General features: G+C 44.5%; 1 protein-coding gene across 1 annotated transcript; it reads right to left on the reverse strand.

The window, feature by feature from the left end:
* Positions 1-544: 544 nt before the first annotated feature.
* On the reverse strand, positions 545-14,341 carry LOC145342716 (protein Wnt-11b-like). The gene is made up of 5 exons (XM_080188276.1): positions 14,217-14,341; positions 13,668-13,900; positions 8,445-8,722; positions 5,909-6,201; positions 545-1,405 (listed from the first exon to the last, which is right to left on the reverse strand). Exons 1-5 carry the CDS (start codon positions 14,288-14,290, stop codon positions 1,231-1,233), a joined length of 1,053 nt encoding a protein of 350 aa, XP_080044402.1. The 5' UTR covers positions 14,291-14,341; the 3' UTR covers positions 545-1,230.
* Between the last annotated feature and the right edge of the window lie 875 nt (positions 14,342-15,216).

Consider the following 15,216-nt stretch of genomic DNA (forward strand, 5'->3'; position numbering starts at 1 on the left):
AGAGAGGGGGAAGGTCAAGAAGGCAATGCGCTCTCTACCCCAAACCTTCACTCACAATTCTATGGGTCAGTCGCCAGTGACAACTGTGAGAGAACACAGTTCCACAGCTTGCGAAACCTCCCAGTTAGCAAGGTAAACAGGAAAAAAAATTACCTTTATAAATTAACAATGCATAAGGCCACCCACATATCCTCCACAATGATTGTCACAGTGCTTCAGACCAGTAGAAACTTTTTATTTAGGAAAATAAATAATAAAACAGACATAAAACAGGAACCCAAAGTAGAGATACTAGCTGGTTGTCACAAACTTATAAAAGTGACAGCATGGGACAATGCCACCTTCCTCTGTATATGTACATGGCAAGTGCCCTCACCACCAATGATACTCCAGCCTATGTGAAAAATTTAGCCTGCCCTCTCCCAACACCAATTTCCCCCTCCACCGCCACAAAAAACACTTCTATAAATAAGAACTGCCAAGTACTTGGCAACACTGAAACCTTTACAAAAAATCCCTTTCCAAATGAATTTTATCTGTCAGTGGGAGGATGATACATTTATTGCACATTATAATAACCTCGAGCACACAGGAATTTGCAATGTTATTGTGGTATCACTCCCAGCGAGGTGTAACGTGTGTTATTATATTGCCCCGAGATCCGCTTTGCTGCGCTATACTCACAGCATTTCAGTGTAAAGATTCAGAACAGATCGCCCACCTCGAGGCTATGTTTGCTCCCTCAATGCTGTGACGTGTGTCCTGTTTTAATGTTTCCCAGAGCAAGCAGCACTTCTTCGGGTTCTGTGCTCTTCTTTATCCTCCCCTTCAACAGTCAGTCATTGTTCGTCGCCGCTCTCCCCCTTCTCAATGCCATTCTCTTTCCCCAAGTCGCTGGCATTCATTCCTAAGCTGTCCCTCAGGCCACTGAACGTAGCAAAGAGACAAAAGAAGCTTTCTGATAAATGAAAATGTGTCCGTTTGCCAATCTTTTCAAAGATAATCAGCAGAGTCCGTTCCCTTGGCTCTTTAGATTTTGCCTTTATCTGCTGTTCCTTTCTTTCAGAACGGAGGTTTATCTCAATCCCACTCATTCTCTCTGTAGCATCCAAGGAATATTGGTCTTCTTTGGCAACTAGTCTCCAGCCTTTTTAAATTCTCCCTACACTTTATGTTCTCAGTTTAGTCTAGTGCTATGATGCCATTTGGTACAAGTATGGTCCTTGGCAGTTACTTACACACATACCTTTCTGCAGTCCTCTCACACTTTTTGCAGGTTACATAGCAGCACCAGTGATACTTGCAACTACATCTCTCTATTATTGTCTCTGTGTATGCATTGTATCCCCGGCCGCAGCACATCAGGTTACAGCTGTCGCTGCCTGCAGAAGTCTTGTTGCACTGTCTATAGGTGAAACAGATAAGGGAGATCAATTAAAAATCATTTCAATCTCCAACAACACGCTGCACTATATATACCATGAACCTATAAGTCACAGGACACATCTACTGACTTGAAAGGGTGTTAGCGTGGATAGAGGATTGGTTGTCAAATAGGAGGCAGAGAGTGGGGGTCAATGGGTGCTATTCGGATTGGCGGTTGGTGACTAGTGGGGTGCCCCAGGGGTCGGTGCTGGGGCCTCAGCTATTTACCATTTATATAGATGATCTGGAGGAGGGAACCGAGTGTAGGGTGTCGAAATTTGCTGATGACACCAAGATTGGGGGAAAGGCAAATTGTGCGGAGGGTGTGGAGAGTCTGCAGAAGGATCTAGATAGGCTGGGCGAATGGGCCAGGAAATGGCAAATGGAATTTAATGTTGGCAAGTGTGAGGTGGTCCACTTTGGTAGGAAGAATGGTAGGAAGGACTATTACTTACATGGCGAAAAACTGCAGCAGGCGACGGTGCAGAGGGACCTCGGGGTCCTTGTGCATGAGTCGCAAAAACCCAGCCTGCAAGTGCAGCAGGTGGTCAGGAAGGCGAATGGGATGCTGGCCTTCATAGCGAGGGGGATTGAATATAAAAGTAGGGAGGTCTTGCTGCAGCTGTATAGGGCATTGGTGAGGCCGCAGCTGGAGTACTGTGTGCAGTTTTGGGCGCCGCACCTGCGCAAGGATATTTTGGCCCTGGAGGGAGTGCAGAGGAGGTTTACTAGGCTGATACCGGAGTTGAGGGGGTTGAGCTATGAGGAGAGGCTGAATAAACTAGGCTTGTACTCGTTAGAGTTTAGAAGAATGAGGGGAGATCTCATTGAGACGTATAAGATGATGAATGGGATGGATAGGATAGAGGTGGAAAGACTCTTCCCGCTCAAAAAAGACAGTAGGACTAGGGGGCACAGCCTCAAGATAAAGGGGGGGCGGTTCAGAACGGAGTTGAGGAGGAACTTCTTCACTCAAAGGGTGGTGAATCTCTGGAATTCTCTGCCCATTGAAGTGGTGGAGGCTGCCTCGCTAAATATTTTTAAGAAGCGGGTTGATGGGTTTTTGATAAGAGAGGGGATTAAGGGTTATGGGGAGAGGGCGGGAAAGTGGAACTGAGCCACGACAGATCAGCCATGATCTTATTGAATGGCGGGGCAGGCTCGAAGGGCCAGATGGCCTACTCCTGCTCCTATTTCTTATGTTCTTATGTTCTTATGAAAGACAGAGCCACTAGGTGCTCACACTCAGGCAAATGCGTGGTCCTGAATCTATAACTGGTAAAAAATCTCACATCAAGGGCATTTCACAAAGCAGATCTTCACCCAGGGAGGGGTGAATCTGTGGAATTCATCATCACAGAAAATAGAAGGGAAGAATAGAACAGAATCCCTATAGTGTAGAAGAAGGCCATTTGGCCCATTGAGCCTGCACCGACTACAATCCCATCCAGGCCCTATCTCCATACATTTACACTAGCTTGGCCCCCTGACACTGAGGCGCAATTTAGCATGGCCAACACACCTAACCTGCACATCTTTGGACCGTGGGAGGAAACTGGAGCACCCGGAGGAAACCCACGCAGACACGGGGAGAATGTGCAAACTCCACACAGACAAGTCACTTCCACCGGGAATCGAATCCAGGTTCCAGGCACTGTGAGGCAGCAGTGCTAACGTGTACAGTGGACAATGGGGAACCTGTGGATATGGTGTATCTGGATTTCCAGAATTTGACAAGATGCCGCACCAAAGACTGCTACATAAGATAAAGGTGCACAGTTTTACGGGTAATGTATTAGCGTGGATAGGGGAGTGGTTAACTAACAGAAAGCAAAGAGTGGCAGTAAATGGGTGTTTTTCTGGTGTGTCTCAGGGATCAGTGTTGGGACTTCAATTGTTTATGATTTACACAGATGATTTGGAGTTGGGGATTAAGTGTAGTGTGTCAAAATTGGCAGGTGACACTAAGATGGGTGGAAGAGCAAAGTGTGCAGAGGATGCTGAAAGTCTGCAAAGAGATATACATATACTAAGTGAGTGGGCGATGGTCTGGCAGATGGAGTACAATGTTGGTAAATGTGAGGTCATCCATTTTGGTAGCAATAACAGCAAAATGGACTATTATTTAAATGGTAAAAAATTGCAGCATGCTGCTGTGCAGAGGGACCTGGGTGCCCTTGTGCACGAATCTCAAGGTGTTGGTTTGCAGGTGCAGCAGGTAATTAAGAAGGCAAATGGAATTTTGTCATTCCTCGCTAGAGGGATGGAGTTTAAAAACAGTGAGGTTATGTTGCAGCTGTATAAGGTGCTGGTGAGGCCGCACCTGGAGTACTGTGTACAGTTTTGGTCTCCCTCCTTGAGAAAGGATATACTGGCACTGGAGGGGGTGCAGAGGAGATTCACTAGGTTGATTCTGGAGTTGAGAGGGTTGGCTTATGGGGACAGACTGAGTAGACTGGGGCTATACTCATTGGAATTCAGAAGAATGAGGGGAGATTGTATAGAAACGTATAAGATTATGAAGGGAATAGATAAGATAGAAGCAGGGAAGATATTTCCACTGGTGGGTGAAACTACACCTAGGGGGCATGACCTCAAAATAAGGGGAAACAGATTTAGGACTGAGTTGAGGAGGAACTTCTTCACACAAAGTGAATCTGTGGAATTCCCTGCCCAGTGAAGCAGTTGAGGCCACCTCATTGAATGTTTTTAAGGCAAGGATTTTTGAACAGTAAAGGAATTAAGGGTTATGGTGAGCGGGCAGATAAGTGGAGCTGAGTCCACAAAAAGATCAGCCATGATCTTACTGAATGGCGGAGCAGGCTCGAGGGGCCAGATGGCCTACTCCTGCTCCTAGTTATTATGTTCTAACCACTGTTCTGCCGTTAAAGTAGTTGAAGCCAAAATGTTGTCTGATTTCAAGAAGAAACTAGATATAGCTCTTGAGGCTAAAGGGATCAAACGATATGGGGGGGGGGGGGGAGAAGGGATCAGGATGCTGAATTTGGTAATCAGCCATGATCATAATGAATGTCGGTGCAGTCTCAAAGGGCTGAATGGCCTATTTGTTCTTCTATTTTGTATGTAGATCTCTTGGCCTGTGCTATTATCAGGATTTAGGTGGGACGTTACAATTAGATGTTGTGGCCCTTAACTATTCTGGGGGTGAATGAGTGAGGTTTCACATTCCTGACACTGAGCTGGTGGCCTGTGTTTGATTGTACAAGTTTGCAGACATTTGGTGAAGAGAGAGTCTGTCGGCTGTGGTCTCTGCAGAAAGGTTCATCCCACATTCCCACAATTCCTAACTGCGAGCCATGAATTTTATACAAATGTTGCTTAAGTCACAAGGTGCATCAGGGGGTGATCAAGCAATAATCAGGTATTTTGCTTTGACGCAGGGTTATCTGAACTCAAAACATCAGCTCTTTTCTCTCCTTACAGATGCTGCCAGATCTGTTGAGATTTCCCAGCATTTCCTCTTTTTGGTTTCATATAATTTGCCCTCTTTTCTCCCTTTTTTTTTCTCTTTCGGTTTCTCTTTGCAATTCCTTTCCTTGTGAGATTTGAGAACGATAATCACAAATAATTAAGCTTTTGGCCATTCAGTGACGTAGTATAAGCTCGCGCTTAACGGTATGAATCTTTATAAATGTTTTACAATCCTTGTGATGGCTGTTAAATCAGATCGTAGGGTGGTAGAGATCTCCCATTCTACTCTAATGAGAGAACAAAATAATACTGAGTTATTAATGCAGTGCATTTTAAAGAACAGATTACATCCTTCAGAACTGAGACAAGAACTGGAATTCTCCAGCTGTTCACGCCCTGCTGCTGCTGCCAGCATGAACGGAGAACTTGGCGCTCAGCTAAATCTCTGTTCACAGCAGCGAGACTGGAGAATCCCAGCTGCAGGCAAAGTTGGAGAATCCGGCCCAAGATACATTGAAATCATTACCCAAAGTGGGTCAGCCAATAAGCTGTTGATTTTCAACATCTGAACTCTCACATGAGGAATGGTCACTGTGCAAAGACCTGGGGGACAGGCAGTACCCACAGAATTGCACCTCAACAACATTGTGGGCAGCACGGTGGCACAATGGTTAGCACTGCTGCCCCACAGTGCCACGGATCTGGGTTTGAGTCCCCGCTTGGGTCACTGTGCGGAGTTTCCATGTTCTCCCCATGTCTGCGTGGGTTTCCTCCGGGTGCTCCGGTTTTCCTCCCACGGTCTAAAGATGTTAGGTGGACTGGCCCGTGCTAAATTGCCCCTTAGTGTCGGGGGGAATAGCTAGCGTAAGTGCATAGGGTTATGGGATAGGACTTGGGTGGGATGGTGGTTGGTGCAGACACGATGGGCCAAATGGCCTCCTTCTGTAGGATTCTGTGACTGAATCCCAATGGAGAGGAATAAATCCATCACGTCCAGTACAATTGGCAATGAATAAATACAGAAGCTGAAGATGTTGCAAGAAGCCCCTACCTCTCGTGAGTGCCGTAGGAGCCTTGCTTTTCACTTGCTGTGCAGTAGTCAGGTGAGCCCACGAGGTAGATCAGTTCACTCTCCCTAACTGGTCTGATGTCAAGCTCTTTTGGCACCAGCTGTTTCCTTGTGCCAACATAGCGGTGAATCACTCTGGTGGCTGCCAGGTATTTTGACTTCAGGGTCACAGCAATCTTGTTGAGTTCCTGTAATCCCTTCCAGCAGGTTTTTACTGAACATGAGCCAGAAACACCGTGGCACTTGCACTTGGTTTCCAAAGAATTTATCAATGTCTAGGAAGAGAGAATACAGGTTAGCAAGGCTAGGTTACGGTGCAATTCTTTTTCTGTGCTTTATACAAGGGGCACCCAATACTGGGGAGAATTATTTTGAATCATAGAACCCTACAGTGCAGAAGGTGGCCATTCGGCCCATTGCGTCTGCACTGACCACAATCCCACCCAGGCCCTATCCCCATAACACCATACATTTACCCTAGCTAGTCTTCCTGACACTAAAACGCAATTTACCATGGCCAATCCACCTAACCCGGACATCTTTGGACTGTGGGAGGAAACTGGAGCACCAGGAGGAAACCCACGCTGACATGGGGAGAATACGTAAACTCCACACAAGACAGTGGCCCAAGCCGGGAATTGAACCCAAGTCCCTGGCGTTGTGAGGCAGCAGTGCCAACCACAGTGTACAGTCAGAGCCATAGTGTCATACACTACAGAAAAGGCCCTTCAGCCCATCAAGTCTGCACCAAAAGTAACTACCACTAAAGGAGGACTAATCCCATTTTCCCGCACTTTTCTCATATCCTTGAAGTATGGAATAAGATGATTCATTGACCCCAGGCCGTGTACTTACAATCTAGCCTACACTTTACCCATTTAATCTCCCATAATAAAGGTCAACATAAACCTTCCTGGTCACTATTAAGCATATCGATCAATTCTCACAACTATCTAACTGTGCTCCAAACAATATTCCCTCGTCCCACTTCTCCCCTGGCCCCATAGGCAGAAGAATCCTAGTGCCACAGAGAATTTGTATCATCTCAGATTCAGGAAGTCATCAGCCTATTCCAAAACACCCATTGTAACAGAGAATTCTACGTCAGGTTTGGATGAAGGTTCAGGTAAAGAAAGTCCTTTGACCTAACTAACTTCCTTCCTTTGCAATACAAACCCAATGTGTGCTGCAGCTGACATTTCTGACAACATGACTTAATGCTTTCAATGCTTAATTTAAGTTTAAAAGATCATTGACGTGACAATGTCACTATTTTCTCTATTGTTCCACCAAATTACGTTAGTATCGAGCTCAGATGACACCATGTTCCTCATTGACAGCACAATTGAAGATCAGGCCACCTCTGGCAATGCTTCTTTTGGATTAAAACATGTCCCACAAAGGCCCACGTGCTGGGATTTTGGGATTTTTTTTCTTCCTTCGCTTCTGAAAGCTGCCTCCCTGGGAAAGTGTGGCCAAGGACTGATAATTACTGACTTGTAGTGGATTAATCCGAGTTATACTTTAAGGAGTGGGGCTACCCTGGGTGCACTATATTTTCTCAGTATGTGGGGACGTTGTGGTTATATTGTAAACCCTCTGTACTTGGAACTGTTCTGTAAGTTCTCAATAGGTGGGAGTTGCCCTCCCTGTGTACCTTATATACTCTTACAGGTGGTGCTGTTCCATTGTGCAGTATACATTTGTGGGAGTGTTGGTCCAAAGTTACCCAGGTCATGGGTATATGCTCAATGTGAATCTGATCAGGGGTTCTCTCCATCTCACCAATGCTCTCCTTGTTGCCTTCTCAACTCCTCCATCCTACATAATTCCAACTTGTCTAAACCTCTACTGCTCTTCATTGCAGAGATGGAAATATCAGCAGTGTATCATAGATCATAGAACCCTGCAGTGCAGAAAGAGGCCCTTCGGCCCATCGAATCTGCACTGACCACAATCCCACCCAGGCCCTACCCCCACATCCCTACATATTTTACCTGCTAATCCCTCTACCCTAAGCATCCCAGGACACTAAGGGGCAATTTTAGCATGGCCAATCAACCTAACCCACACATCTTTGGACTGTGGGAGGAAACCAGAGCACCTGGAGGAAACCCACACAGACACAAGGAGAATGTGCAAACTCCACACTGACCCGAGCTGGGAATCGAACCCAGGTCCCTGGAGCTGTGAAGCAGCAGTGCTAACCACTGTGCTACCGTGCCGCCCATAATAGAGAGGAGTTGCCCTGGTTACACTGTGTAGAAGGAAGAGTTCTTATATGGCATGTGATGAGAATGAAGTAGATAAAATGATAGCATTTGCTGTTCCAGTACACTCATGGATTTGGCCTTGACCTGTAAATTTGACACCGATTTGAAATTACTTGTTGAAGACTTGTTAGACTGGCACTGATTTAGATCAGATTAACTTATGGACATTAGCTTTTTTTTTGGGGTGCAGCCTAACTATGGAATATGATGCAGGAAAAATATGCCTCAGCCTTTTATCCGTTTACCTGTCTGCCAACGTCATTGTTATGCTTGTTCATCAGCCGGTTTGCCTGTGTTCCAGCCCTGTTGCCTTTCACTGGTGCATCTGCAAAGACGGAGCCAAGCTGCAGGCCGTAGCGGAGGTTGTCCCCGCAACCACCCCACCTGAAGTCAGGCCCGGGAACCTCGGCTGGCGTGAGACCACAGGAGCAGGTTGGCAACTCACCAGAGGCACAGAAGCGAGCAATAGAGTGACTGAGTGCAGCAGAGGAGAGGGCGTACACGAAGGATGATTCCCTTGTTCCTGAGATACACGCAAAATAAAACAAACAAAAGATGCATGAAGACCAGTCAAACCTCACAGCTATTATAAACACGTATGTTAGGACATCAAAGCTGTCATATGGCACTAAAAAAAATCACATGGCAATATTTTGAACTGTATACTCCCTCACCTAACAACAGTACTACAAAACAGATTAACTGGCCATTATTACATTGCTGTTTGTGGGACCGTGCTGTATGGCTTAAATGGTATACAACCAATTTGCGCATATTGTGTGACTTTTATGTAATAAACTCGCTCATGGTGCATTGTAGGGCAACAGTTGGAAAAATGGAAGAATGTGTTTAAAAGCACTATTTCTTTCCTTTATGAGGATTCAGCAGAATGGCAGCAAGACCACGGGATTTGAGAGACGGAATTCCAAACGGCAAAGGAATGAGGGCGGAAAGCCAGACTGCAGATGACAGTGCAAAGGGAACTGGAATGCTAGATGTCCTGAAATTAGGGCCTGCATTCTTTAGTTGTAGAATTGGAGGTGTTTGCAGAGGCATGGGGGAGCAAGGCCATCGGTGCATTTCATGATGAGGACAATGATTTTAAAAGTGAATGAATTTCAGGCGCAGTTTCCTGAAATGTGGATGCAATATTTTATGAATACCCACCAGCAAGAAGGATCTACTTTGCTCAAGTGAAGAAACCCTTACTTTCAAAACTAACAGGGAACGTTCAAGGATATTTAGCACCTTTTTGGAGTGAATCTCGCAACCAAATTCTGGGTTGACTGTGCAGTGATTTTGATAAAACCAGACAGCAAGAACAAAAGTCTGTTGTTTGATTGCTGCCCTTTATAAAATCCTGTGCAGAGGCACAGTTAAGCACATTTCCCATTTCACTCATGCAAAACTAAAACTACTTTGCTCATGCACCCTTTGTTTTAAATGTCCTGTCTTATTCCAGCTTTGCAGAGTGTAAAAGGTTACCAGGCTTTTGTTTTATTTAAAAAAAAACGCCCATTCAATGGCGGACAATACAATGAAAGACATTATTCAGTGCGATTCTACCTAAAGCGATAGTAAATGCACGTACATAGTGTTAGTAAGCTACGTTTAGGTATCAACATATCATTTTAATTTAATCTTAAAAATTAATATTCGATTTTCATTTATGTAACATGGGATATTATAGAACAGAGACCATAAACCCATTAAATTTGCGTGGCCTTTTTGAAGCATAATTTTTTTAATTCCTGTATCTCAATTGTTTTCTTTATTTATCCAATTCCCTTATGAAAGCTGCTATTGAATCTGTGTTCACTACATAAGGCAGCGCACTCCAAATCCTAATCGCTCACTGCATAAAAAAACCTTTCCTTTACATCACCTCTTTTTATGCTAAACATTAATCTGTGCCTTTTGGTTATTGACCCTTTAGCTGCTTAAAACAATTATCTTTATTTTCCTCAACTTAACCTTCACGATTCTAAACACATTTATCAAATCTTCTGTTAAGCTTTCTGTTCTCTTAAAGAGAATTTCCCAGGTTCTCCAGTCTACTTATATAGTTGTAATCCTTCATCCCTGGAACCATTCGAGTAAATCTCTTCCGTACCCTCTCCAAAGTCATCACTTCCTTCCTATAGTGCAGTGCCCAGAATTGGGTACAATAATCCAGCTGGGGTCAAATTAAATAAGATTTAGCACAACTTCCTGGCTTTTGTATTACAAGTCTCTTATTTATAAAACCTAGGATTACTGAAACTTTACTAATTGGTTTGCTAACCTTTCCTAATGCCTTTAACAAAGTTGCTCTCTCCTTGCATCTCCTTAACTTGTACAATCTTTGCTCAAATTCTCTCTCCTCAATCTTCTGACCAAAATGTATTACCTCACACATTTTTGCATTGACTTCTATCTGCCATGAGTCCACTCATTTCAACTCAGATAAGTCCTCTTCTCCACTGCTTAATACAGTTCCAAGTTCAGTGTCATTTGCAATTTTTGACCCTCAAGTGCAAGTCATTAATAATCCAAACCACCACTACTGAACCCTAGGAAGTAACACTCTACTCTATGCCCCCCCCACCTCCCTCCACCTCAGTCTAAAATACAGCCTTTCCTGATAACTGTCTTGTTTTTTGCTACTTAGCCAATTTGGTGTCCATGCTGCTAATCTTATCTCCTGAATTTCAATTTTGCTGACAAGTCTAGATGGATATTATTAAATGTTAGATCTAGCACTCAGCAAAGAGTAACTTCTCTTTTGAAGAATAATCAGTATCCTACTGGTTGGTCACTTCTGCTCCACCCTCTGTAAGCTCTCATCTATTTTAACATCCTGCTGCTTATATCCTATCTCACACCCAAGCTCACTGACTATCACCCTTGGCCTTTCTGACCTAGATTGTCCGCTGATCCCCGACACTTTGGATTTAAATTTTCATCTGTATGTTTAAATCCCTTCATGGCCTTGACCCTTCCCATCTCTATGGTTTCAACAAGTCCTGCAATAGCCTTTTAAAACTCCATTCCTCTTGTTCATCCAACCCAACACCCTACCATTGGTAGCCATACCTTAAGGCCCTCCTGCACTCAAGTTCCCTGTGTAAGCTTCCCCTTCTCTCTATCTCCCTCTCCATAAAATCTACCTTCTTGGACCAAACCTTAAAATATTTTTCTTTGGCTAAATGGTCAGTTTTTTAAAATTAATTACACTACTGTAAATCGCTCGCAGAAATGTTTCCCTGTTAAAGATGTTAAATAAATGCAAGTTTATTGCATTATGTAAGGGCGGCATGGTGGCACAGTAATTAGTACTTCTGCCTCACAGCGTCAGGGACCCAGGTTCAAATCTGGCCTCAGGACATTGTAAAAAGTCTGACAACACCAGGTTTTAGTCCAACCTATTTATTTGATAATAATATGATGGTGTTGTCTGACTTTTTACTGTGTTTACGCCAGTCCAACGCTGGCAGACCCACCTCAGGACATTGGCCATATTAACTTGCTCCTTATTGTCAGGGGAGCTAGCAAGATAAATACATAGAGTTACCAATATACCTGGGTAGGATTGTTGTCTGTGCAGGCCTGATAAACGGCCTTCTTCTGTACTGCAGGGATTCTATGATTCTAAGCTGTCAGCGCTACATTTTTGGGAAAGGCATGACTTTTATTGATTTAATATCATTCATGACCACTAACATTCCAAGGCATTTTATAGTTGGAATGCATGAAACGTGGCAGGAATTGGAGCATGAGAAACTCCCGCAAACAGCAATGTGATGAGGACCAATTGTTTGTTAATACTGATTGAAGGATAAATATTGACCAGGACAGTGGGGAGAACTCCACTGTTCTGCTTCAAAATGGTGCTGAGGAATCTTTTACATTCATCTAAGGTGGCAAACAGGACCCATTGGTTTAACCTCTGACACTGCAGCACTCCCTCAGTATGCACTGAAGTATAAAGTCCTAACTTTGGAACTTAAGTCCTAGAGTGGGCTTGGCCCCACGGCCTTGCAGCTACCAGCTGAACCATGATATTGGGTAAGATGTTAAAGACAAGGACCCATCTGTTCAGCAAGATGTTGAAGTCTCCGAGGTGGCAATATCTGAAGATCAGCAAGTTTTCTCAATGCACTGACCAACATTCCTCCCTCAATCAACACAGTAACTTCATTGCAGTGTTAATGTAAGCCACCTTGTCACACTATTAAACAAACTTTTAAAAAAACTTTAAAACACTGCCAAAAGATATTATGTTTCCACCTTATGTTTAATGATGCTAGTGTGAAAAATCAGCTGCTGTACTCACATTTCAAAAATAATAATTATTGAATAAATTAAATAATAGCCAATAATAATGAGGTTCAATGAGATTCTGAGCATGGATGGCACTATATAAAGTTCCTTACACTCATAACATTTATTAATTACACTGATGATGGAATGATATCCAGAATAATAGAATTCTTCTTCAAAATAAGCCCTGGGTATCAGCCATACGGTTAGGTTCTCTCCTCAAGGACATGACTACACAATCTAAGTTGGTATTCCTGTGTAGCAGTGAGGCAGTGCTACAAAGTCAGAAATGCCAACTATTGGGTACAATTTAAACTGAGGCCTCTTCCAGTAGATTCCATGTCATCACTGGAAGGGCAGAGGGCTCGCACAGTGACCTGGCTAATATTTATCTCTTAACCAATATTATTGAAGCTGGTTGTGAGAGGTGCTATATAACTAACTAAGTCAGTGAAGTGCAACGTATCCCACCACCTTGGCACTGCAACTTGAAGCATAGAATCCCATCCGGCCCATCGAGTCTACAGCAACTACAATCCCACCCAGACCCAACTCCTATAGTCCCACGCACTTACCCTACTAGTCCCCCTGACACCAGGGTCAATTTATTTAGCATGGCCAATCAACTTAACCCGCACACATCTTTGGGACTGTGGGAGGAAACCGGAGCACCCGTTGGAAACCCACCCAGACATGGGGAGAATGTGCAAACACTGCACAGACAGTGACCCAAGGCCGGAATTACCTGGGACCCTGGTGCTGTGAGGCAGTAGTGCGAACCACTGTGCCAACCCTTTGACTGTGTGCTCAAAAGTCTTGAGATTAAAACTTTTTAATTGGGGGGGGGGGGGCGAGTAAAAAGTGTCGCTTATCCTGTATCAGGGGGAAATGTACTTTATTCTCTATCAGGGAGAAATGTACTTTATTCTCTATCAGGGAGAAATGTACTTTATTCTCTATCGGGGGAAATGTACTTTATTCCCTATCAGGGAGAAATGTACTTTATTCTCTATCGGGGGAAATGTACTTTATTCTCTATCAGGGGGAAATGCACTTTATTCTCTATCAGGGAGAAATGTACTTTATTCTCTATCGGGGGAAATGTACTTTATTCTCTATCAGGGGGAAATATACTTTATTCCCTATCAGGGAGAAATGTACTTTACCTCTGCCCAGGTCTGGCTTGAAGTGGGGTGCTAAGTGGATGGAGGAGCAGTTCCACCTCATGTCTGACATGGTCTTCTGGCACAGCAGCCGTGTCTGTTTGGCCGCGAACACTATGCTCTGCATGAGCTCCAGGTTCCGGCGGCAGAGCTGCTGCTGATCCGGGACTAAACCAGCCAGTTTACAATGTTGAGTCTGGTTCCAGCCGACAGCAGAGCCGCTGACAGCGATGGCACTGTTAAAAAGAAAGGAGGCGTTAGAAAGTGTGTGTGTGTGTTCAATTTCTACTGCAATATTTCAGAACTACTCAATCAGCAAGACTTTACAACCACTTGTTCAAATGGATAGGATGCAGTCTATTAAATCCACCCACTATTTAAACCCACGAGTTTTCAATTTGCATTATTTATAAATACCTTTCTCCTCAAGTGTAAACACAAATTAATGCGGTTCCTTTTTTTTCCTATTTAAATGTTCTGGTTTCTATCAGAAAATAACCCCAAGCCCCGGCGTGTCTCTATTTTAATACAATTAAAGCTGTTTGTACTCACAGCCACTGTATAGCGCCGCACAGCCGCCACTCAAACAGCAACAGGAGAACTATGCAGCGAATTCCAATCTCCATTTTCAGTCTGGACAAGAGGAGATGCTGACGGTGACAGCACTCCCCACACACAAAGCCCTCTGTCTGCCTGTCTGTCTGTCTGGGGGTGAGCGAGACCTGCGAACAAGATCGAGAAAGTTTGTAAATTAAGTGGAGCAGTTGTTTGGACTCGTGTCCAAGCTGACTGAACAGGCATCGCCGCGGGAAGGTTTTACTTTTACAACCCTCTCCTGCTGTAGGGACCTGATCAGTGATCCAGATGTAAGGGAAATGCACCGAATCCAGTCTTCTCCCGATTGATCCAGTTGCAAAATTGGGTTGTAAAAAGGCACACAGTCTCAGAGTTGGGAGTATCCTCCTGTGTTGTTTCCGTTTATTACTTTGACCCAGTGCAGTTGTCGGTCCCAAATTCCGCTCTGGAACGATTGGGATTTTTGTAAATTAGATAAAGAGGGGTCGGTGCTCCGGGAGCTCCGTTTTGCTGTAAGAGGGATCTTCTCCCCCCCACTCCCCCCCCCTCCTCCTGAAGTTTATAACTAACCCGGAATCCCCCCTCCCTTCCTCCTCTCTGCTTTTATACCTCAAGAGTGACGCGGACTGTGTCCCAGTCCAGTCTTGTGGGTCAGGTGAAATGAATGGGGCTGACGGCAGCTGCGGGACATCAAAAGGTGGAAGGTTTGGGAGGGGAGTGGGGGGAGAGAGAGAGAGAGAGAGACGGATTCCTATTCATTTTAATCTTAGCACTGGCCAAATACACATAGCCACAAGCACCAATCCCCCTGGGGTTTGCCCCGGGACAGAGCGGTAAAACAAAGGTCTATTTATTGTTCTGGAGGCACGGAATCTGACTTTGAAATTCATTCACAGTTTGCAAAAAGCACCCCAGACCGAGTGAACATCCACCCTGCACTGCCCCCTTGATCATCTATGAACACCACCCGATGTTT

This window comes from Carcharhinus amblyrhynchos, chromosome 4, assembly GCF_965287045.1.
Source record: "Carcharhinus amblyrhynchos chromosome 4, sCarAmb.v2.hapA, whole genome shotgun sequence".
NCBI lineage: Eukaryota > Metazoa > Chordata > Chondrichthyes > Carcharhiniformes > Carcharhinidae > Carcharhinus > Carcharhinus amblyrhynchos.

Excerpts from the sequence above, each read along its gene's own strand:
- LOC145342716 (XM_080188276.1), bottom strand. The coding sequence starts at position 14,290 with ATGGAGATTGGAATTCGCTGCATAGTTCTCCTGTTGCTGTTTGAGTGG. Across the intron at positions 8,723-13,667 it reads CAAGCCAGACCTGGGCAGAG|GAACAAGGGAATCATCCTTC; the intron begins GTAAAGTACATT and ends CGTGTATCTCAG. Across the intron at positions 6,202-8,444 it reads ACAATGACGTTGGCAGACAG|ACATTGATAAATTCTTTGGA; the intron begins GTAAACGGATAA and ends CTCTCTTCCTAG.